The sequence below is a fragment of the Erythrolamprus reginae genome, unplaced genomic scaffold (assembly GCF_031021105.1).
Source record: "Erythrolamprus reginae isolate rEryReg1 unplaced genomic scaffold, rEryReg1.hap1 H_17, whole genome shotgun sequence".
NCBI classification, from domain to species: domain Eukaryota; kingdom Metazoa; phylum Chordata; class Lepidosauria; order Squamata; family Dipsadidae; genus Erythrolamprus; species Erythrolamprus reginae.
Window position 1 is genome coordinate 197,574 of NW_027248470.1, and position 24,962 is coordinate 222,535.

The 24,962-nt window shown below is 44.0% G+C and overlaps 1 protein-coding gene across 2 annotated transcripts in view; it reads left to right on the plus strand.

Moving 5' to 3' along the window:
- Positions 1 to 24,755, plus strand: part of LOC139155367 (LHFPL tetraspan subfamily member 4 protein) — an 82,835-nt gene extending 58,080 nt beyond the window's left edge. The window contains exons 2-4 of one of the 2 annotated variants that reach the window (XM_070730500.1): positions 11,181 to 11,417; positions 19,614 to 19,630; positions 24,496 to 24,755. In XM_070730500.1, coding sequence (XP_070586601.1) covers positions 11,181 to 11,417; positions 19,614 to 19,630; positions 24,496 to 24,504 — 263 coding nt within the window. In that variant the 3' untranslated portion in view covers positions 24,505 to 24,755. The remainder of the gene's footprint in view (positions 1 to 11,180; positions 11,418 to 19,613; positions 19,631 to 24,495) is intronic. The other variant, XM_070730501.1, reaches the window with a different exon arrangement.
- The last annotated feature ends 207 nt before the right edge of the window (positions 24,756 to 24,962 follow it).

The following is a 24,962-nucleotide window of genomic DNA, read 5'->3' on the forward strand; positions in this document are numbered from 1 at the left end:
GAAACGGCTTCCGATTGGCTCCAGCAATTGGTTGCTGGATGAGCATGCCATGGTGGGTGTGGCCTAATTGGTCTTCTGCACCATGGTAGGAGGTGGGATTTGCCCTCCCCAGGCTCTGGAAGCTTTCCTCGAGCCTCTGGGAGGTGAAAATGGCCTCCCCAGGCTTCGGAGGCCCTCTGGAAGCCAGAAACACACCTCCATTCCCAAAATTTATTGGATTTGTATGCCGCCCCTCTCCGTAGACAAAATTCCAGTAGGCCCATTTTTCACCCTCCCCGAGCCTCCATGTGCGCCCTGCACTTACCTATATCCAAAACGGACCGCATGGGGGCTCCTGGGAGGGGCAGGATGGGGTCATAGTTCCCTCTAAGCTGAGCAGTGAGCAATCACTCACTTAAAAATCATCATCAACTCAGAGTTTTCCAAACCTGCCCAGAAGCCGAGAGGGAAAGAGTGAGAGGGAAGGAGAGAGAGAGGAAGAGAGAGAAACTGGTAGAAAAAAGAGAGGAAGGAAAAGAAAAAGAAAAAGAATGGGAGTAAGGAAGAGAGAAAGAAAATCAAAATCTAGTTTGAAACTAGCTCAACTATTTAAGTGGCATTTTGATATTGATAGAGTTGCCCTATTATGAGCTCACTGTTATAGACACACAGTACAGTATTTTATTTTGAAATTCTCTGAGGCAAAACAGGGTGGGTTTTTTATTTGTTTGTTTGTTTATTTATTTATTTTTTCTGTGCCGCCCAGTCCCAAAGGCACTGCCGCTCAGACACTATACTTTTCCGCCCACCCCCCAAAAAAATTAGAGGGAACACTGGATGGGGTGGGTGTGACCAGCCAGGAATGGGATTTGAAGGTTCTCCAAACTGCACAGAATCTTAGCTAGAGGCTCTCCCGAACCTCTGCGAACCCCCAGGAGTGAACCCCTGGGTTCGATCCTCTCTTTGCTGTGACAGCCCTTCAAACATTGGATGACTGCTATCCAGATTACTACCACTCTAATTAGGTATTTTACTGTGCTAGCAGAGTTTTTAAAAAGCAAAAAAGGTTTTGGTTGCAGGATAATATTGTGTTTGTGTGTGTGTGTGAGTGAGTGAGAGAGAGGATGGGGAGATAAGGAAGCCCAGTTTATTCACTGGGGTGGGGCGGTGCAGTGATTAGAGTGCAGCATTGCAGGCTACTTCACCTAACTGCTAGCTGTAGTTCAGCAGTTCAAGTCTCACCACCGGCTCAAGGTTGACTCAGCCTTCCATCCTTCCGAGGTGGGTAAAATGAGGATTGTTGGGAGCAAGAGGCTGACTCTGTAAACCACTTAGAGAGGGCTGTAAAAGCACTGTGAAGCGGTATATAAGTTTAAATGCTACGGCTGTTGCTATTCGCACCATGCCTTCCCTTTTCTTTTCCTCCTATCATTAATCATTCCAAATACTTGCAAAGAGGGAGCTCTCCGACCTGCATCAGAACACCCTCTCGACAGATGAAAAAATATTCAGTACACGTAGCCTGATTATTATTTATTTATTTATTTATTGCAGCTAAAGGAGCAGAGCGGAAGATTGAAAGGCATGAGGCAGGTGGGAGCTGGGTGGGGATTGAAGGCATGTGTAGAACGGAGAAGGAGCTAAGGGGGACCAGGCAGCACAGGAGAGAGCGAAGGGATGAAAATACCCCTTCCTCATTTTGCCCTTTGGCCGATGGTTTCTTCTCAGAGAACCAACATCAATAAAAGCAGCCCCGAGTCTACGGAGAGGGGCGGCATACAAATCAAATCAAATCAATAAATAAATAAAATCCTTTGATGACAAGAGGGTGTTATCTATTTTTCATAGACATTTAAATATGTTAAAGGGTTAAATAAGGTCCAGGAGGGAAGTGTTTTTAATAGGAAAGCGAACACAAGAACAAGGGGGCACAATCTGAAGTTAGTTGGAAAGATCAAAAGCAACGTGAGAAAACATTATTTTACTGAAAGAGTAGTAGATCCTTGGAACAAACTTCCAGCAGACATGGTTGGTAAATCCACAGTAACTGAATTTAAACATGCCTGGGATAAGCATATATCCATCCTAAGATAAAATACAGGAAATAGTATAAGGGCAGACTAGATGGACCATGAGGTCTCTTTCTGCCGTCAGTCTTCTATGTTTCTATGTTTCTATGTTTCTATAAATGGCTAATCACACTGTCAGTGATAACCACATTCAGTATACAGTCAAGATCTTGACACTGTTTTTAAACAGTAGATTCATTGCTGGTTTGCTGTTTAGTAGATTTGTTGCTAGTTTGATGTTCTGTGGCTCCTCTGACTTTTTTGGAACCAGCTGCCTCCTGAGATCCATACCGCCCCTCCCCCTCCCTATTGGCCTTCTGGAAAGGTGTAAAGACCTGGATTTTCTGGTAGGCCTGGGGCTGTTGATCTGATGGCATAGCATTGGGATCCAGTCATTAATGATATGCATCGTTTTAACTGTTTTAAATTTATCTATCTATTTATTTTATTTTATTTTATTTTATTTTATTTATTTTATTTATTTTATTTATTTTATTTATTTTATTTATTTTATTTATTTTATTTATTTTATTTATTTTATTTATTTTATTTATTTTATTTATTTTATTTATTTTATTTATTTTATTTATTTTATTTATTTTATTTATTTTATTTATTTTATTTATTTTATTTATTTTATTTATTTTATTTATTTTATTTATTTATTTATTTATTTTGTCCAATACACAATGAGGGTTTTAGTGGGTATATATCAATATACAGTACACATAGTAAAATACATGATGAAGGTGATAGAGGAGATACTCATAGTAAAATATATCTTAAAAATAATAGAAAAGAAGGTATAGTAATAGAACATATCAATGAAAGAATAGAAGAAGAGATATAGGAACAGAAGAAAGGTATAGGAGATATAGGAGAGCAATAGGACAGGGGACGGAAGGCACTCTAGTGCACTTGTACTCTATCTATCAAATCTATCTATCTATCTATCTATCTATCTATCTATCTATCTATCTATCTAGCTAGCTAGCTATCTATCTATCTATTAGATTTGTTTTGCCTCAAGCCAGCTGTTAAGAGGAAGGAGCACAGCTCCAACCTTTACTTCATGTTTCCCTTTTTGCAGAAGGAGAGAGAGAGAGAGAGCAGATCCTGCAAGCTTTTAGTCTCAGATTTATTGGTTTGTTTTGTTTAACCGACCGTCTTAAATCCATAACTTTGGGTAGCTGATTTACAAAAACTACATAAAAAGAGTCTTCCAGATGAAGCAAAATGAAAGTGATCCAGTACGACCAACGCATAATAATTTGTGAAGGGTACACATTATTAGGCTATTCTAAGAGCTACACTTGGAGCTGGGTACCTGGGGAAGCAGCCAACTCTTAATGGCCTTCTGAAAAGCCGAAAGGTTAAGGGAATTTTGCTGCTTAGAGTAGGAGCTGCAACAGAAAAAATAGCTCTCCTCAATTCCAACAGATGACACAGTTCAATAGAAGGGTCGACCACCTTCACCACTCAAAAAGCCACAAAGGTCCTAACCAGAAGCCCCTCCTGTTCAATTCTAGAGCTGACGGAAGCCCCCCCCCCATAGAGTCTCCTCCTAGAGCGGCATCCTTTTTCCTTTAACTGTCCTAACCTAAAGCCCTATAAATTGTGGAACCAATCAGGGAGCTGCAGCAGAAGCATGAAAGAGCCACATGCGGCTCCAGAGCCATGGGTTGCCAATCCCTGATCGAAAGCAATCTGCTAGAAGCTAGGGAATGGGTGGAAACCCTTGGAGGTAGCTGATCCACTTTAGCATCTTCCAAAACAGCATCTTCATTGTACTCAGAAACCTTTTGAGGGTCACGAATGAAGGCGAATATAGGTGTCCCAGGATAATGTTACAGGATCCAATCTGGGTCGGTCACCGGGATTAGAGCTTTAGTCTTCCGAGTTTTTGGACTCGTGCTGGAGCCCATCGTCAAGGAGAGAAGTTCCCTGAAGATGAGCTCCAGCACGAGTCCAAAAGCTCAGAAGACTAAAATCCTAATCCTGGTGGCCGACCCAGATTGGAATTTACACCTATTGAAAGTCACTGCAACTTGTGATGTAGTAATGCCACCTGTTGCAAGTCATTCATCTCAGATCATGTCAGATTCTGAGGGTGATGAGCCAGGGCCCCTCTGGAGACCCTGGATCAGGATTGTTGCCAACTGATGCAGAGAGTGAGAGTGAGGGAGAAAGTGACCTGAGTGAACCTGAGAAATCACTAGAGGGGGCTGATATGACAATGGGGGAGTGGTCTCAGTTGGAGGATGAAAAAGACATTAGAGTAGAAAGTCAGTGGATAGATCCTCTATATAGGAGATTGTTGAGAAGGCGAGAGGAGTTGCATTAGCTTACAGCCTTAGCCTCTTTGGGGTGTGATGTCACTTCCAGGAACCAGACTTCCGGTCGGCAGAGGAAAAAGGATGCCATGCTAGGAAGAGACTCTATAGTGGTGATGGTGGGAAACCAGATTTCCGATCGGCAGAGGAAGAAGGATGCTGTGCTAGGAGACTCTATTGGGGGGGAACAGGGCTTCCAGTAGCCTGCAGAATTGAACGGGGGGCTTTCCTTTGTGGCTCTTTGAGCGTTCAAGGTTGCCAATCCTTGCTTTAACAGAAGAACAATGCTATACCATTTTATTTCATTATTTGCCTAAAACGCTCCCTTTTCTTAAAATAAAAAGAGGCTTGATAGCGAGGTTTTTTTTATAAGCATCAACAACAACTATTTTAAGTCTTATTAATCTGTGGCACCTTATCTTTTTCTGGGCACTGTGGAAAAGCAGAGTAGAAATCAATCCCTTGCTTGCTCGGCAAAGGATGTGGGGGGGGGGGGGGTGTCTGTGTTTCAGAATGGAGGGATAAGAAAGGACTAGAGTAACCTATGGTTTGATTAAAAAATAATAACTTGGCAATAATGCATATAAGGACCCAGCCACAGATCTCTCTCTTGGATATTGATGAATGGCCATTGTGTCAGTTTCTATGGTTGATGGCGATTTTTTAAATCATCCATGTGCTCCTTGAAGAAGCTGGAGAGGAGGATATGGGAAGTTGGGGTGGGGGGTCAGAGAAATTTGAAGTATAGACCCCCGTTCTCTTTTTCCAATCTCTCTGGAGCAGTGTTTTTCAACCAGTGTGCCGTGGCACACTAGTGTGCCATGAGACATGGTCAGGTGTGCCACGAAGAAGGAAGCTCAGGTTCTGGTCTCGCAACTTTTTGCTGAGTTAGTGAGAAAGAGAGAAAGAAAGAGAGAGGGAAAGAGAGAGAAAGAAAGCAAGAGAGAGAGAAAGAGAAAGAGAGTGTGAGAGAGAGAGAAAGCAAGAGAAAGAAAGAAAAGAGAGAAAGAGAGAGAAAGAAAGCAAGAGAGAGAGAAAAGGAGAGGAAGGGAAAGAGGGAGAAATGAGCAAAAAGGGGAGGAAAAAAAGAGAAACGAGAAAATAATTGAGACAGAGAATGAGAGGAAAGAGAGAGAAACAAAAGAGAGAGAGAAGTGACTCTTGATTTAAAGCATATGATAAAAAGCACCCAAAGAATAAGAGAGAGAAAAACCCAGCCCTCACCTGTTTTTGGAAATGGTGCAAGAGTGTGTATACACACACACACACAAGGGTGGGGAGGAGACAGGGATGGAAAAAGAGAGGAGAGTGTCTTAGGGTGTCATTTTGTGTCATTTTGATTGGTGGTGTGCCCCAGGATTTTGTAAATGTAAAAAATGTGCCGCGGCTCAAAAAAGGTTGAAAATCACTGCTCTAGAGCAATGGAATTTATATCTCAGATTTTAAAAAAATTCAGAAAACTTGACCAAGTTGCTCAAAAGTCACTTTACCTGTCTATCTTAACAAAAAACAAAAACAGAACACACAGACCACAAAACCAAAAACAGAGCAGACACATGTCAAACTCAGTTGTTGCTTAGCAGCACTTGTGGGTGATCTATTACTGTAAATCAAGTGAGAATTGGCATAATCTCCTGGCTGAGGAGGTGAATAAAACCATGATGAGGAGTTTAAAGGTAAATTAACCCCAATTTCAAGTCATCATTGCCTCTTTATCTGCCCTGCCTTCCTTTAAGATGTAGCACTTTCATTAAATGGCAGCTAAAAAAAAGCCAAATGATTTTTCCCAGCCTCTATGGTTCATGGGCTCTTTAGGTTTAGAGAACAGCAGACGGATAAAGCACCAGAGGGAAGATAAGAAGCAATAGATGTGAATTTATCAAGGAGCGATCCAACTTCCAGCTATGGGGAAATTTCCTGATAATGAGAGCAATTAATCAGGCGAATGGCTTGGCTCCAGGACTTGTAGGTACGCCAATAAATCCAACATTTTTTAAAGAAGAGATTGGTCGACTATTCGTCTGAAATGGTATAGGGCAGGGGTGTAAACTTAAGGCCTGGGGGCTGGATCTGGACTGCCAACTGCCCTGGAAACAGCAAAGGACTGACCCTTGCTGCTTTGGCCAGTGAAAGTGGACCTTGGGAATGCTGTATGTGGCCCTTGTAAGTCTGTTTTTGCTGGTAGAGGGTTGCAGGAGGCCATCACAGCTGAAAATGGAGCTCGTGAGGACCGCATGCTACTCTCCCAAGGGCCATTTTTTCTAGCAGAGGCTTTCTGGAGGCTTTTGCAGCCAAAAACGGAGCTCATTTTCAGCTATGAGAAGTACTTGGACCACCACAGGGGCTTGCAACTTGAGGGAAGTCAAGTTGGCCACACCCACCTGGCTCCCCAAGGTTCAAACCCCACCCCGATACGGCCCTCAATGAAATCGAGTTTGACACTGTAGTATAGGGTCTGCTGCTTGTGCAGGGTATTGGACTAGAAGACCTCTAAGGCCCCTTCCCAATCTGTTATTCTGATAGATAAGCTTCTAAAGCAGTGTTTCTCAATCTGGGGGTCAGGACCCCTTTGGGGGTCCAATGACCATTTCAGAGGGGTCGCCTAAGACCACAGGAAAAGACAAATTTCCCATGGTGTTAGGAACTAAAGCTTCTATTCTGGCACCTTGGAACATATTTTTACAAGTTGACCAATCAAGTCTTTACAGTAGGGATGTCCCTCTGAACTTCCTGCCAATCAGCTTAAAGCTCTGTTGGGAGAATTGGCACTAGATGTTTGGTTGGGGGTCACCACAACATGAGGAACTGTATTAAGGGGTCACGACTCACGGGATTAGAAAGATTGAGAACTACTCTTCTAAATGGACCTCTTGGTCAGCTAGCCAGTTTTGGTTGTCTAAGGCAGTGTTTCCCAACTTTGGCAACTTGAAGATATCTGGACTTCAACTCCCAGAATTCCCTAGTCAGCATTTGCTGGCTGGGGAATTCTGGGAGTTGAAGTCCAAATATCTTCAAGTTGCCAAGGTTGGGAAACACTGGTCTAAGGCAGTGCTTCTCAAATAGTGGGGTAGAACCCCTGGAAAGGGTGCAGAGCGACACCAGGGAAGGCACATGACTGTGGTGAACTTTTTTTTTTTTTATGCATGTCCTTCCTGATACTTGTACTGGTAACTCTGTCACAATCCTTAGCATTATTTCTGGGGCAGCCTGTTCTAACAGAAAATGCCTCGTGAGTTCAATCAAACTTCTCAAACTTATGAGATGTTTTCATTTAGAATGGGCTACCCTGGACACAATGCCCAGGAACATGATGGAGGTAACTGGTACAAATGTCAGGTAGGATATGCATCTCGCGGTGGGGCACAATTTGGAGGTGGCAGGTTGGGCAGGCCGTGATACTATATATATATATTTATGGTGTAGAGTTGGGAGGGCATGAAATGTTTACTTCTTCCTGTGGTGGGGGTGTAACCGAAAATAGTTGTGAAGCATTGGTCTAAGTACAGAGGTTGAAGAGCAGCAGTTCTAATAGGGAGAACTGAGCCTAGGCCTGTAATTTTCTGGGTGGAACTATCCAAGGTCCTGAAAATTGTTCATTCCAAAATATAGGTCTTCGAACATGGCAACTTTAAGACTTGTGAACTCCAACTCCCAGAATTCTCCCAAAATAACTGGCTGGAAGTTGAAGTTTGCAAGTCTTGAGTTTGCCAAGTTTGAAGACCTGTGTTCTAGAACTGTGATGGCGAACCTATGGCACGGGTGTCAGAGGTGGCACACACAGCCATATCTGCCGGCACGGGAGCTGTTGTCCTAGCTCAGCTCCAGCATGCATGTGGGCACCAGCCAGGTAATTTTTGGCTTGCATGGAGGCTCTGGGAGGGCATTTTCAGCTTCCAGAGGGTTTCCAGGGGGATGGGGAAAGGTGTTTTTGGAGCCTCGGGAGGGTGAAAAACAGGCGTACTGGGCCAACTAGAAGTTGGGAAATGGGCTATTTCTTGGCTCCATAGGCCTCTGGGGGGTAGGGGAGGCAATATTCACCCTCCCCAGGCATTGAATTATGGGTGTGGACACTCAAGCAGGTGCGATAATGTGTGTGCATGTGTTTTTGGCACCCGAGGGAAAAAAGGTTCACCATCACTGTTCTAGAATGAACAATCTCCACAAGTTTTAAAGTTGCCAAGTTTGGGGACTTCTGTTCTTGAGGTAAACCCATCTGTTTGTCTGTCTGTCTGTCTTTCTGTCTGTCTCTCTCTGTCTGTCTGTCTGTCTATTTGTTTGTTTGTAGCATTTATATGACACCCAATTCCAAATGGACTCTGAGTGGCTAACAATAGTACTTTGAAGGCCTCAGCAAGGCAGGATATGAGGGTCACCCTTGAAGTGTTATTGTAGTCAGCATTGTACTCAGAGTCTTCGAAAAGGGGCGGCATACAAATATAATAAATTATTATTATTATTATTATTATTATTATTATTATTATTATTATTATCATCATTATTATTAATAGGTCTAGGTTCTTTTATATATTCCAAATCTTAGGACTAGAGACACAAGAAACCTAGCCGTTAGACAGTGGTTTGCTAAATTTATGTTGGTATGAACATTAGATTACAGTATGATCAAGGAAAATGGGATAATATATATTGTACACTACAATGTATAAACAAGGCAAGTGACGAAGGTAAGAGAAGAAGCCAAAGACTCTGGGAAAGCACCCACTTTTTATTAAGTGATTGTGTTCTTTTCCACCCAACAGGATTTTCTCATGCAAGATATTGAAGTAGGCAGCTTTGTTTGTTTACTGATCGCCATCACTGCTATAGGTGTCTTAGATTGGGAATCTAAGTGGAAGTTCAAGTCAGTCTTGACAGTTGTGCAATATCACCACCATCACCGCCAAGACAACATGAATTGAGTACATGTCATATTTGCTTGGAAAACGCATTGAATGTTCACAATGGAATCCTTGGGGAATAAAAATCTCTGTCAGTGGGAAAAAATATTTATATCTCAGTTTGAACTGTTGAGTCCTGCAGTTTTTGTCAGTTTTCTGTTGGTACCCTCTGAGCTTGTGATTGTTTAACAGATTTTTTTAAAGCATCATAGAAACATAGAAGATTGACAGCAGAAAAAGACCTCATGGTCCATCTAGCCTGCCCTTATACTGTATTTCATCTTAGGATGGATGTGTGTTTATCCCAGGCATGTTTAAATTCAGTTACTGTGGATTTACCAACCACGTCTGCTGGATGTTTGTTCCAAGCATCTACTACTCTTTCAGTCAAATAATATTTTCTCACGGTGCTTCTGATCTTTCCCCTAACTAACCTCAGAATGTACCCCCTTGTTCTTGTGTTCACTTTCCTATTAAAAACACTTCCCTCCTGAACCTTATTTAACCCTTTAATATATTTAAATGTTTCGATCATGTCCCCCCTTTTCCTTCTGTCCTCCAGACTGTACAGATTGAGTTCATGAAGTCTTTCCTGATACGTTTTATGCTTAAGACCTTCCACCATTTTTGTAGCCCGTCTTTGGACCCATATCCCAGTGGCCGGTCAGATCCCACCAAGTTGGCCTTCTCCAGGTCCCGTCAGCCAAGCAATGTCAGCAAAACACCTTTGGGGCCATTGAGCTTTGCCATGTTGCTCTGGCCCATAGTATGATTGGGATTGGATGAGTTTGGATGAATGATTTTAATGTTGGGAATTTTTATGTCTTGTGTTTTGGGGTGAGAGGTGTATAATTTTATCTGTAATTTTGTATTGATTTTATGCTGTGTCCTCTGGAGAAGGGCGGCCTAGAAATTTGATAAATAAATAAATAACAGATAAACAGAGTTCGAAGAGACCTCGCAGCAGTGGTGAAATTCTACTTGCTTTTCTTACCGGTTCGGAAGCGTGCGCTTTTTTCATTCTCTGCGCATGCACAGAAACTTTTCACAAGTGCAGAGGGTTAAAAAAAAGAAAAGAAAATGGCGACGCCTGGGTGGGCGGAGCCTCACGCTGCCACTGCTACCGGTTCTCTGAACCACTTGCGGCCATTACTACTAATACACCCGAACCAGGCCAAACTGGTAGCATTTCACGCCTGCCTTGCGGGTCATCTTGTCCAACCCCACTGTCCAAGCAGGAAACCCTACATCTGCCTCCACCTAGGATCAAACGCACAACCTCTGGATTGTGAGGCAAGAGCTCCACCTCTAGGCCACAGCAGATGGTTTTCTTGAGGAACATTTTATTACCTTACTAGGTTACGTCTTCAGGGCTGAAGGGAGAAGAGGTAGAATTCTTTTAAGCAGAGACTTTGGTTTTTATTTAGGGATGCCGTGTGAGAGACTCCCTATCAAGGTTCCAGGTAACATCCAAACTAAATTGGAATCCGAGTCAAAGTACTCCTCAAAGTTCCAAATTTATTTCCGGAGCCATCCTGACACCTACACAGGGAAGCCTGAATCTGAGTTCCCCACCCAGTTGAAAGTTCACATCCCTTGTCCCCCGCCCACAAACTTGTCACGTTGCCCACTCAAGATTGTGCCAGCGTGGCCAGTCCTCCTTCCGCTTCCACCCAGGTGGGTGGACATAGGATGGCCTTGAACCACTCAAAAGAATGTGACTGCTCCTGAAAATCACCCCTCCCAAGTTCCCATAAATATCAGGCCTTCTATAGATATTGTGGAAAGCGGTTAATGTCTCACCCCCCCTCTGCACCGGCTTGACAATTGCCTTCATCTGCAACCAGCTGATGTGAGCGTTGCCTGGTTAACAATCCGCCTTCCTTCCTCTTGTCTTTGTCCAGCTCTCTGCCTGGTGCTGGGCTGCATGATATTCCCAGATGGCTGGGACTCAGAGACCATCAGGGACATGTGCGGGGAGAAGACGGGGAAGTATTCACTGGGCGACTGCTCCGTGCGCTGGGCTTATATCTTAGCCATCATTGGCATCTTGAATGCCCTCATCCTCTCCTTCCTGGCCTTCGTCCTCGGCAACCGGCAGAACGACCTGCTTCACGAGGAGCTCAAAACAGAGAACAAAGGTGAGTGCCCTCTGCTTTGCACACACAAACACACACACGGGGACGACAACAACACACTCCACCCCTCCACCCATTCTGCATGCGGCTGAGGCCTTCAAGCAGCAGTCATCAAAAATATTGGAGTAACTACACTGCTCAAAAAAAATAAATAAAGGGAACTTTCAAAGAACACGTCCTAGATCTGAATGTATTCTGTCTGGCTCTCTGGTAGAATCCTCCCAAAAATTCACAGGTACAAATTTCAGACACACACACATTTGAAAATTCAAAACAATGTTCTTTATAATGAAAATTCACTTAAACTAAGCCCTCTTTTGGTATAGCAAAGAGCACTCATCTCCAAACAAACTGGTAATTTGTACAAGTCCTTTATCAGTTCTGTGATACTTAGCTTGCAGCTGTGAGGCAATTCACAGTCCTTCTTCTTTCACAAAGTGAAACACACTTTGCTCTGGTTTAGTTTCAAAGCAGGGAAAAATCAACACACAAAAGGTCAAAGTCAGTAAAGCAGTCACGAAATACAACGATCAGATAATCCTCCACAATGGCCAAACCCACAGGCTGCTATTTATAGCAGCCTCACTAATTACCGCAGCCCCACCCAATCACAGGTGGCCTCATTTTCTTTGATAATAATCTCTCAGTTGTTGTTGCCTATGCATCGCTCTCCGCATGCGTGGCTGTATCATTAACTCTTGTTCTGAATCCAAGGAGGAGCTAGATAATTGATCTCCTTCTGAGCTGTCTGCCACACTCTCCTCCTCCCTGTCACTCATATCTTCTTGGTCAGAGGAGCCTTCATCAGCAGATTCCACCGGGGGCAAAACAGGCCTGCAGCATGTGGATGTCTTCCCCACATCCACAGTCCTTGGGGCAGGAGCTGGGCCAGAACTAACCACAACAGAATGAATGAAATATTCTCATTGAATACTTTGTTCTGTACAAAGTTGAATGTGCTGACAACATGTGAAATTGTCGGTGTTGCTTCCTAAGTGGACAGTTTGATTTCACAGAAGTTTGGTTTACTTGGAGTTATATTGTGTTGTTTTAAGTGTTCCCTTTATATTTTTGAGCAGTATATGATAGGTTGCCTTCTTATTCAGTGCAGAAATGCATGTGGAAAGATTTAAAAAATTTTCACCTGAAATTACAGGCATTTAACCCAATGCTAGGGAACAATGTTAGAATTCCGGGCAGGTAAGAGCTTCCAACAGTTTCATTTAGTGGCCGTTCAAAGTTACGGCATCAGTGAAAAAGGTGTGCACTTATGACCGTTTTTCACACTTAAAACCACTGTAGCATCTGCCACGGTCACATGATTTATATGCATATGCTCAAATACTGACTCACATTTATGATGATTGCAGTGTCCAGGAAAAAGCTTCTATTCTGGCACTCTGGAAAATATGTTTACAATCCAACCAATTAGTCGTTTACAGTGTGGGTTTCCCTCTGATCTCCCTGCCAATCAACTTGAAGCTCTGTTGGGAGAATTATGATTGGGGATCACCACAACATGAGGAACTGTATTAAGGGATTGCGGCATTAGAAAGGTTGAGAACCACTGTCTTAGGTGGACAGAAGCTAAGGAGAGAAACAGAAGCTCATTGTGTTACGCTATGCAGTGCTTGGGCTCGAACTGCTAGAGCCAAGACCGTCTCCAGCATCATCAAGTCACTGAGCCACAGCACCTCTTAGTGAGCCATTAACGCTGAAACCAGATAAGAGAAGGCCCTTCTGCCAACATTAGCATCTTTGGAAGAGTCTCCCTGGCTGTCCTGAATCACCGTGCATCTTCATAATGAGGAGAGGCTGCTCAGCAGATAATTAGGTTCCCAGACATTTAGGGCTTTAATCCGATATTTTAAGTAGCACAACCCTATCCAGTTCATTGCACAAACTTTCTCCCCCCTCCCTAATGAATTATTTTGACAACCATGTTGTATCGGCAAACCCAAAAAGGATTTTATCTTATAGGACAGTGATAGTGAACCTTTTTCCCCTTGGGTGCCAAAAGAGCATGCGTGCGCACTATTATTATTATTATTATTATTATTATTATTATTATTATTATTATTATTATTATTATTTATTGGATTTGTATGCCGCCCCTCTCTGTAGACTTGAGGTGGCTAACAACAATGATAAAAAACCCAACATGTAACAATCCAATTAATAAAACAACTAAAAACCCTTATTATAAAACCAAACATACACACAAACATACCATGCATAACTTGTAATGGCCTAGGGGGAAGGAATATCTTAACTCCCCCATGCCTGGCGGCATAATTGAGTCTTGAGTAGTTTACGAAAGACATGCATGTGAGAGTGCCCACACCCATAATTCAGTGCCTGGGGAGGGCAAAAACAGCTTCCCCCACCCCCTGGAAACTCTCTGGAGGCTGGAAACGGCCTGTTTCCCCATTTTTGGTGGGCCGTGTAGGTTCGTTTTTCGCTCTTTCCAGACTCCAAAGGCTTCCCTGGAGCCAGGGGAGGGTAAAAATGCCTTCCCCCATCCCTCTGGAGGCTCTCTGGAAGCCAAAAACCTCTTCCCAGAGCCTCTGTGCGAGCCAAAAATCAGCTGGCCGGCACCCACATGCATGTTGGAGCTGAGCTAGGGCAACGGCTCGTGTGCCAACAAATAGGGCTCTGCGTGCCACCTGTGGCACCATAGGTTCGCCATCACTGTTATACGATATCTAAAAGGATTTTAGGATATTATATTATAGGACCATGATGGCGAACCTGTGGCATGTGTGCCCAAAGTGGCCCACGAAGCCATGTTGCCAACATGCGCAGCCTTGCCTGTTTGTTTTCCGGGTTTCTGGTGCACATGCATGCACAATGACCAGCTGTCCTTTATTTATTTATTTGTTTGTTTGTTTATTTTATTTATTGATTTTGTCCACTGCATTTTGGCAGTGCCAAAAACCGATGTGTGCATGCACACCAGCCAGCTGATTGTCGGGTGCGCATGCGTGCCAAAACTCAGAAGTTCAGCTTTTCCAGAGTGCAATTCCCTTCATGCAGATGGCAGTGTCGAAAACTGCCCTGCTGATTATCGGGCACAAATGCACACTAGAACCTGGAAGTTTGGCTTTTTCAGTACATGGTAACTTTATGTGCGCAGCAGTGCCGAAAACCAGCTTGCACATACATGCCGGTCACCTGATCATCAGTTGTACATGCACGCTGGAACCCAGAAGTTTGGCTTTTTCTACGAGCTCATGCATAAATGCATGTGGCATTTCTGCGCAGTGCCGAAAAGGTTGGCCATCACTGTTATAGGATCTCTAAAAGGATATGTTTCTCTAAAAGGATGTTTAGTTTATAGGATTCTCTTGTAAGATAAAATCACATTTCCTGTGCATCTTTTCTTTCTTTCTTTTTAGTATAAATTTTAATAAATATTAAACTAGTGGCCTGTAGTTTATAAGCATCCAAATCTAAACAATAAATTTTAGAGAGAACAAAAAAAAAGAAGCCCATCACAAATTAATATTGAAATAAATAAAACTAAGAAAGAGAAGGCTAAGTACAGAAAGAAATGATAAAAAAAATAGAAAGGAGAAGCTTTTGATTTCCTTTGAATTAGGATAATTTTGCTCTGAGTCCTCGGAGAGGGGCGGCATACAAATCTAATTAATAAATAAATAATTTCAAACTTATTTCTTAACACTTTGATTGCAAAACAATCCCAGAACTGAAAGGATTAAATTTTACATTTTGTTCTAGCCTTAAAAGGGAAAGTAGCATCACCAGATAAATTGTATGGAATGAATAAAGATATTTCAAATCTTTGCTGGAAATACCATATGAACAACATAAAGGGGCGGCATACAAATCTAATAAATTGAAAATTGAATTGAATTGTACAGAAGAAATGTGAAAAAGCCAAATCAGAAGATTTTAAAGACTAATGTACAGCTTTTGGGACAGGATAGACAACTAGGAAAGAACTTTCTTTGTATGTATATATATATATGACAATTGCTATGTCACATATGACTATATATTGAGAATGTGACTATATTCTCAAAAGAGGAAAGGTTTGACCCTACCTACAATAGAGGAACAGTTGGTGAAGTAGATGGAGCTGGATGAGATGGGCAAATTGATTTTTTTGCTTGGAAAGAAAAAAGCCCACAATATTGTATCTACATTTATTGGATGGAAACGCTTTCTAGGCTTCTTTCATGAAAATGGAAAAAAAAATGCACTTATGGTTTTGATGGTTAGAAAAAAAATGGATAATTAGAAACATCTCTTTTTTTCTCGTGGTGCTCAAAGTTGCATCTCACTCGGAGAAGCAGATAAAAGTGTTAGATAATGAATAGACAAGACCAGATTCAAATGCTCATTAAGCACGAGGTGACACGAGGTCAGTCCTGTATCCCCCACCCTCGCCTGAGAGGAAATGTAGGCACTCCTTGCCTTTCTTCTCTTGATCCTGCCAAGTTCCTAGATGAAAGCCAGAGAACCAAAGGTGCCTAATTGGAAATTTAATTAATCAGAATAAATCTCCTGGACTCTGGGTTCCCTCCATCTGTTTATATTAAGGAAAGGCAGACTTGCCAGCAAGAACCAAATGCTGAAACAGCAAGAAATAACGGTGGGAAGAATTTTTTTAAAAAAACTACTACAACAACAGGCAAATCTGCTTTCCATTCATATGGGGAAAGACAGGCAGAGAAAATTCTCTATTTATTTTATACCCTAAGCTACTAGACTTAGAAACCTAGGTTTAGAAAGCTTAGAACTATGTCATCTTAAACACGACCTAAGCATAGCCCATAAAATCATCCACTACAACGTCCTTCCTGTCAACGACTACTTCAGCTTCAACCACAACAACACACAAGGACACAACAGATACAAACTTAAAATAAACCGCTCTAAACTTGACTGCAGGAAATATGACTTTGGTAACCGAGTAGTTGATGCCAGGAACTCACTACCAGACTCTGTAGTATCATCACCCAATCCCCAAAACTTTATCCTTAGACTATCCACTGTTGACCTCTCCTGATCCCTAAGAGGTCAGTAAGGGGCGTGCCTTCCGTCCCCTGTCCTAAGGTTTCTCTCTTACTAGTATCATTCATATAAATATTATATCTTTGTAAACCACCAATACATATGTGATAAAACAAACAAACAAATAAATGAATGAATAAATAAATAAAATTTATTGGATTTCTAGGCTACCCTTCTCCAGCGGATTCAGGGCAGCTTACAAAGTAAAATCAAATGCAAAATACAAAATGTGAGAATCCCAAAGATAAAAACTATCTAACCCCCCTAACAATTAAAACCATACAACCCGATTTGTCCAATCACAATCAAACTCTCATCCAACAAGCCGGAGCAGAATGCCGGTGCTCAACGGTACGCAGTCTATCTGGGCCATTACAGGTCAAAGGTTTGTCTATACCAGTATTCGTTGTTATGCAACTGCTAATAAAATGTATTAACTGATTTCACCGGTTTGCATTGTGTTGGAAGTGCGTGTTTTGTGTGCATTCGCTGGCGCCACCTACATCACATCGGGGAAATGACCATCTGCACATGCGCAGAAGCCTTTGCGCATGTGCAGAGGGCTCTTTGCCAGCTGCTTTCAAGGAGCGGTGACCGGAGGACTGGTTCGGGGGTGTAGCCAGCTGGCCATCGCTGCCTGTTACCTTTTCAGGGTGGAGCTATTTGTGCTTCCTCTGTTCAAAGGTTAGTGATGGTGACCCAGATGACTGGTACCCGAGGGCTCATAAAGCACTTGTAAGTCCCCATCGAAAGGATAAACTCATGTCCAAGCCATGCTGCAGATCTTTTTTTAGAAACTTCACAAATGCCACCATCACCCAAATTAAAATAGCCTGATGTCGACTGGCAGGTTTTCAACCATTGCCTTCTGCAGTTAGTTGGCAGCCATGATTATTCCTATGCTTTGCAAAAACGTCACTGCTGCGGATTAAATTACTTTTCATTTCACACCTAAAACAGCCCACTGAATGGCTGGCCATTCTGTCTAGTCCATCTATATTCGATGTTAGGCAACGACGGTAGAGAGAGAGCGCTTTATGAGCGCCTTAACAAAAAGAAAGCATCGGTTTTAAAGGAACAAAATGGCAAAAGGAGTAATGAAAGAATGGCAGGTCGCTGCTGCTGAAACCCGGCCTCATTTTTCAGGACTTTAAGGACAATTCAGGGACCCTACTCAGATTGTAGATGAAAAACAGTGCTCGTCTAATAGCGCATTAAGAGAACACTAAGCTAAATGAGACACTGTGGTCTTCAAAGGGATTTGTGAGGAAGCGCATGCTATTAAAACATCAGCCCTTGCTTCTGAATAATTAACAATAGCAGGAGCATTTAGACTTATGTAGACTTAGACTAATTTTATTGTCACTTTAAATGTACACTAATTGGCATACATTAAAATGAAATTCCATTGCATACAGTGCTCAAAACGTCTCTATTTCCAATATACATTACATAAACATTACTAAATAAAATAATAATAAATAAATACAAAATTATGTCTATACCCACGTATCAGCATATATTATATGACATGGAGAAACAATACAGTCTAGTCCGGATGTATATATCGATTCATACTGCTTTATTATTATTATTATTTATTGGATTTGTATGCCGCCCCTCTCCGTAGACTCGGGGCGGCTAACAACAATGATAAAAAACAGCATGTAACAATCCAATTAATAAAACAACTAAAAACCCTTATTACAAAACCAAACATACACACAAACATACCATGCATAACTTGTAATGGCCTTGGGGGAAGGAATATACAAATCCAATAAATAAATAAATAAATAAATAAATAAATAAATAAATATCTTAACTCCCCCATGCTTGGCGGCATAAGTGAGTCTTGAGTAGTTTACGAAAGACAGGGAGGGTGGAGGCAGTTCTAATCTCCAGGGGGAGTTGGTTCCAGAGGGCTGGGGCCGCCACAGAGAAGGCTCTTCCCCTGGGGCCCGCCAAACAACATTGTTTAGTCGACAGGACCCGGAGTAGGCCAACTCTGTGGGACCTTATCGGTCACTGGGATTCATGCGGTAGCAGGCGGTTCCGGAGGTTTAAGCCCTCTCTAGGCAGTTTAAAGAGTCAGCCTATTGCCCCCAACAATCTGGGTCCTCAATTTACTGACTTCGGAAGGATGGAAGGCCAAGACAACCTTGAACTGGTCAGGATCGAACTCCTGGCAGTCACCAGTGAGTTAGCCTGCAATGCTGTATATGTCTGTATCAGAGGTGGGTTCCTCCCGATTCGGACCAGTTCTATAGAACCAGTAGTAACTTGGTGGTCTGGATCGCTAGAAGTGGCAGTGACCCAGGTTTGCCATGCCCTAGCACCGCTATCTTGGGGTTTTTTGCTTCTGCGCATGCACAACTTTTAAAAAGTACAGTGCATAAGAACATGCATGGTACATAATGCATGTGTGCTCCCGTACCGCACCAAACTATCTAAGATTTTTTGACTATCTTTTCAGGTTGCATGCTACATTCATTGCACATTTCTAGCCTATTTAGAATCCACACACAATCACCCGAATAGGCGCAAGCTAGGCCCAAGGCAGGCCAGGTGCTAGGTCCAAGGCAGGCCCATCGCTAGGCCCAAGGCAGGCCAGGTGCTAGGTCCAAGGCAGGCCCATCGCTAGGCCCAAGGCAGGACCATCGCTGGGCCTAAGGCAGGCCCATCATTAGGCCCAAAACAGGTCCATTGCTAGGCTCTCACTAAGCCCAAGACACTAAGCCCAAGACAGGCCCATTGCTAGGCCCAAGGCAGGCCCATTGCTAGGCCCAAGGCAGGGCCATCGCTAGACCCAAGACAGGCCCATTGCTAGGCCTAGGTAGGCCCATCGCTAGGCTCAAGGCAGGCCCATCATTAGGCCCAAGACAGGCCCATTGCTAGGCTCTCACTAAGCCCAAGACACTAAGCCCAAGACACTAAGCCCAAAACAGGCCCATTGCTAGGCCTAAGGCAGGCTCAAGGCAGGCCCATCGCTAGGCCCAAGGCAGGCCCATCGCTAGACCCAAGGCAGGCCCATCGCTAGGCCTAAGGCAAGCCCATCGCTAGACCCAAGGCAGACCCATTGGTAGGCCCAAGGCAGTGATAGAAAAGCTGGGCAACCCGCATAACAATCCTAACTTTCTTTTTTAATATTTTCAACAGATTTTGTTGGCACTGCGGTAAGTTCTCTGTGTTGGTGTGGCCTCACTGATGTCTGGTGTTCACTGCCTGTGTTCGTAGGGGCCTAGTCTAGTTCTGTCTTGTCCTTGTTCCCCAGTCTGTAATTGTGTAAGGAAGATGTTGTGTGATAATTGATCAGATCCTTTTGAGGAGGAAGAGGATTGGGGTGCTGAGAGGAAATGTACACCCCTCATATTTATGTTATCAACCACTCTTGTCTACATCATTCTTCTTTCTGGGGAAACATTTCATCTCTAATTCTGCGTCTCTGAATACAATCATGGGGTCTTCATGGAGGCCATTCCCCAATCTCAATGCTTCTTCCTGAGATAGCTCTCAAAATTATGGCCAGCCTAATGTCTTCAGAATATGGAGGAGGTCATCTCTTGGTCATTGTTTCTTTCCTTGGGCATGTTTACAGAAAAACCTCCTACACCAAGGGTAGACAAAGTTGGCTCTTCTATGGCATGCGGACTTCAACTCCCAGAATTCCTGAGCTAGCATGATTGGCTCAGGAATTCTGGGAGTTGAAGTCCACAAGTCATAGAAGAGCCAACTTTGCCTACCCCTGTCCTACACTAGTATCGGGTTCCTACCGGTATAGATGAGGAGTAAAATTAGAGCTGTGTATGCAGCTTTGGGTCTCTGGCATGTGCGCACACGTGTCCGAATGAGATTTTGCTTCTGCGCATGTACAGGAAGCAAAATCTCACAAGGGGACACACAAACGTGTGACATTTCAGTAATTTTTTGCTTCTGTACATGCGCTAAAGCAAAAAAACCTGCTGAAATCTCACGACGGGACACGTCCCCTCACGACATTTTGTGTCCTGTGCATGCGCCGAAGCAAAATCTCGCTGGGACGCGCGCGCACAGCGGAGACCAGAAGCTGCACGTGCAGCACACCTGTAGCAGTGGTAACAGCAACCCCCACCTGTCCTACACCATAGGGCAGTGACGGCAAACCTTTTTCCCCTCTGGTGCTGAAAGAGTGTGCATGTGTGCTATAGCAGATGCGTGAACACCCATATTCATAATTAAATGCCTGACGAGGGCAAAATAAAGGCTCCCCCGCCTCCCGGAGGCCCTCTGGAGGCCGGAAACGGCTGTTTCCCAACTTCTGGTAGGCCCAGTAGGCTCATGTTTCACCCTCCCCAGGCTCCAAAGGCTTCCTTGGAGCCGAGGGAGGGTAGAAATGCCCTCCCCCATCCCCCTGGAGTCTCTCTGGAAGCCAAAAACGTCCTCCCAGAGCCTCTGTGCGAGCCCAAAATCAGCCGGCTGGCACACACATGCACTTTGGAGCTGAGCTAGGGCAACGGCTCGCGTGCCAGCAGATAAGGCTCTGCGTGTCACCTGTGGCACCCGTGCCATAGGTTCACCATCACTGCCATAAGGTATTCCTCGACTTTCAAAAGTTCATTTAGTGACCGTTCAAAGTTACAACTGAACAAAGTGTTTTATGACCATTTTTCATAGTCTAACCACCATTTCACTAACTTAACAACCACACTGATTCGCCTAATAACAGTGGCAAGAATAGTCGTAAAACGAGGCAAAATTTACTTCACGAACTTCTCGCTTAGCAACAGATATGTGTAGGGGACGGGTGTCAGTTGTAGTCATAGGTCAAGGACTACCTTGATCCTTGTTTTGTCTGAATGGGAGCTGCTCAGAGAGATTCTCATAAAGGACTCCAGATCAGGAGAGCTTCTCGGTTTCAATGGGTGGCAATGCGACATCAACCTGCAAATTAAGATTGCAGGAAGAGGCCTGTTTTTTCAAAGCCCGAGGGGGCAGTTTCCCCTTTCCTTGTGATTGGCGCTCCAGTCTCCAAGGCCATGCATAGTCAATGAATCTGATTGCAGGCACAGAATAACATCATTAATTTCAGCTTCATCCACAGGAAGAGAATGAACTCATGCATACGATAGCTTATGGAAGTATTACTAATTCCATTGGCAGCAGTGGTATTTCCTTTGGTGTAATGAAGCAATAAATTGCATCTCTGTCTGTCTGTCTGTCTGTACGTGTGTGTGTGTGTGAGAGAGAGAGAGAGATCCATCCCAATGCCCAAGCAGACAATGTCCATATATGTTGCAGGCATGTGCATGATTCAGGAGTGATGCATATGGGTTGCTTCTGTGTTTATGTTTCCCCCCTCATGTTGCAACCGTGCATGTACATGTGCAGCGAGAAGCATGGAGTGGCTGCATATTCTCTATTCTTGGTCATGTGAACAAAAAGGAAGAGAGCTTACAAACATCGGTAACAGCCACAAGCCACAGCCCAATTGCCTCTCCCATCATGGTGATACATTATTATTATTATTATTATTATTATTATTATTATTATTATTATTATTTATTGGATTTGTATGCCGCCCCTCTCCGCAGACTCGGGGCGGCTAACAACAATGATAAAACAGCATGTAACAATCCAATACTAAAACAACTAAAAACCCTTATTATAAAACCAAACATAAACACAAACATACCATGCATAAATTATAAAGGCCTAGGGGGAAGGAATATCTCAGTTCCCCCATGCCTGACGGCAGAGGTGGGTTTGAAGGAGCTTACGAAAGGCGAGGAGGGTGGGGACAATTCTAATCTCTGGGGGAAGCTAGTTCCAGAGGGCTGGGGCTGCCACAGAGAAGGCTCTTCCCCTGGGGCCCGCCAACCGACATTGTTTAGTTGACGGGACTCGGAGAAGGCCCACTGTGGGACCTAACTGGTCGCTGGGATTCGTGCGGCAGAAGGCGGTCCCTGAGATAATCTGATCCGGTGCCATGAAGGGCTTTATAGATCATAACAAACATTGAGGTGGTTTTTTTCCCATGGATTCCCCCCCCCCAAACTCTCTCAGCATCCACCCTATTTTTTAAACTCATCTTGCTTCTGCTTCTTCTCACATGCCATTGTTTGTTTTCAAAGGGTTAGTCTACTGGTGGGCACAGAAACCACACAATTTACTTTCCAGTGTTCAGCTGGGTCACAAAGAGTAATAACCCGAGGCTCCCAAATAGCAAAAAAGACAGGCATAATTTTTTTAACTTATAGTACCACCATGTATGGAAACCAGCATTTCCTGAATCAATTAAGATTAAGTTGTTGTAGAGCAAGGGTGCCACACTCAATTTCATTGAGGACCACATCATGGTTGTGTGTGACCTTGGGGGGTGCAGCTTGACGTCACTCATGTCAGGGTACCTGTAGTGGTCAAGTCCAAAGGCAGGACTTCCGTCAGACCCTCCTTCACTCTCATACTCTCCTTCCTTCCTTCCTTCTTTCCTTCCTTCCTTCCTTCCTTCATTTTTTCCTTCCCTCTTCCTTCTCCTTTCTTCTTCCTTCCCCTCTTTCCTTCTCTTTCCTTCCTTGCTCTCTTCCCATCTTCCCACCTTTCCTTCTTTTTTTCTTTGTCTTCTCTCTTTCCCTTTCTACTGTAGGAATAGCATTTAGACCAGAGGTCTTCAAACTTGGCAACTTTAAGACTTGTCAACTTCAATTCCCAGAATTCTCCAGTCAGCTATGCTGGTTGGAGTATTCTGGGAATTGAAGTCCACAAATCTTAAGGTTGCCAAGTTTGGGGAACCCTGACTTATATACCGTTTCATAGTGCTTTTACAGCCCTCTCTAAGTGGTTTATAGCCTATTGGCCCCAACAATCTGGGTCCTCATTTTACCCACCTCGGAAGGATGGAAGGTTGAGTCATCCTTGAACCTGATGAGATTTGAACTGCCGAACTGCAGATAGCAGTCAGCTGAAGTAGCCTCCAGTACCGCACTCTACCCACTGCACCACCTCAGCTCCCTTTCCTGTTCCTTCTTGCATACTCAAATGCTTTTGTCATTTGTTTTGCTAGCCCTCTGCCAACAGCCCTCCCAGGCTCCATTTCCGCTGGCAGAGGCATCGGGGGCCGGTCCTTCGCTGTTTGTGTTCACCAGAGTAGCCCAGTGGTTAAAGTGCAGCACTGCCGGCTACTTCAGGTAACTGCTAGCTACAGTTCAGCAGTTAAATCTCACCACCGGCTCAAGGTTGACTCAGCCTGCCAACCTTCTGAGGTGGGTAAAATGAGGAGCCAGATTGTTGGGGACAATAGGCTGACTCTGTAAACCACATCATGGCATCGGACCAGAATATCTCTGGGACCGCCTTCTGCCGCACGAATCCCAGCGACCGATTAGGTCCCACAGAGTTGGCCTTCTCCGGGTCCCATCGACTAAACAATGTCGTCTGGCGGGTCCCAGGGGAAGAGCCTTCTCTGTGGCGGCCCCGACTCTCTGGAACCAGCTCCCCCCGGGGATTAGAACTGCCCCCACCCTCCTTGCCTTCCGTAAACTCCTTAAAACTCACCTCTGCCGTCAAGCATGGGGGAATTGAGGCATTCCCCCCTCCCCCGGGCCTATACAATTTATGTATGGTATGTCTGTGTGTATGTCTGGTTTAATAATGGGTTTTTTAAATTTTTTAAATTTATTAGATTTGTTGTGAATTGTTTTATTATATGTTGTGAGCCGCCCCGAGTCTACGGAGAGGGGCGGCATACAAATCTAATAAGTAAGTAAGTAAATAAATAAATAAGCAAACAAACAAACAAACTTAGAGAGGGCTGTAGAAGCACTATGAAGCGGTATATAAGTCCAAATGCTATTGCTATTGTTTCCAGGATGACCCCTATGGGCCAGATCTAACCACTCTGTGGGCCTTGGGTTTGACACCCTCCTTGAAGAGTCCTTGTGGTCCCTGTTTTTCCTCCCCTCTGTGCAGTTTATGTACACTGAACCCTGTAAGAACTGTGATGTTTTGCAGAAAACATTGATTTTTAAAATAAAATTAACCGACGCATGGTTTTTTTTCTTCACAGAGGATATAATGTAGAAGAGGCAGGACGCCCCTTTCACTGGTACCTGGACTGGACTCTTCATCCTTCCCTCCTCCTCCTCCTCATCTCCCTCATGGCCTTTCTTTTGCGGCTGCCAACCAAGGGGGGAACCCCGTCCCGCTCCACGGCCTCCGAATCCGCCGACCTCGCTCGCGTGCCGTTTCCAGAGACATGGTCACCCTCATGAACTGCCGGCTTTGACTCGTATTTTCCCTTCTGCTGTTCGGCTTCCCACAACTTGCCTTTCCTGCTTCGGAGGACGGGGGGGGGGGGGGGGCGGGACATGCCCATAACAACTATCACGCTCAAAAAAAAAAAAAAAGGAATGACGCCCGCCGGGATTTTTAATACCTTTTCGAGATTTCCTCCTTTCTGGGAGCCGCGAGGCCGCCCTCCGCCTCACGAATGCAAGAGCTGGTGCCAAGACGTTGCTGCTGTTGCTGCTACCG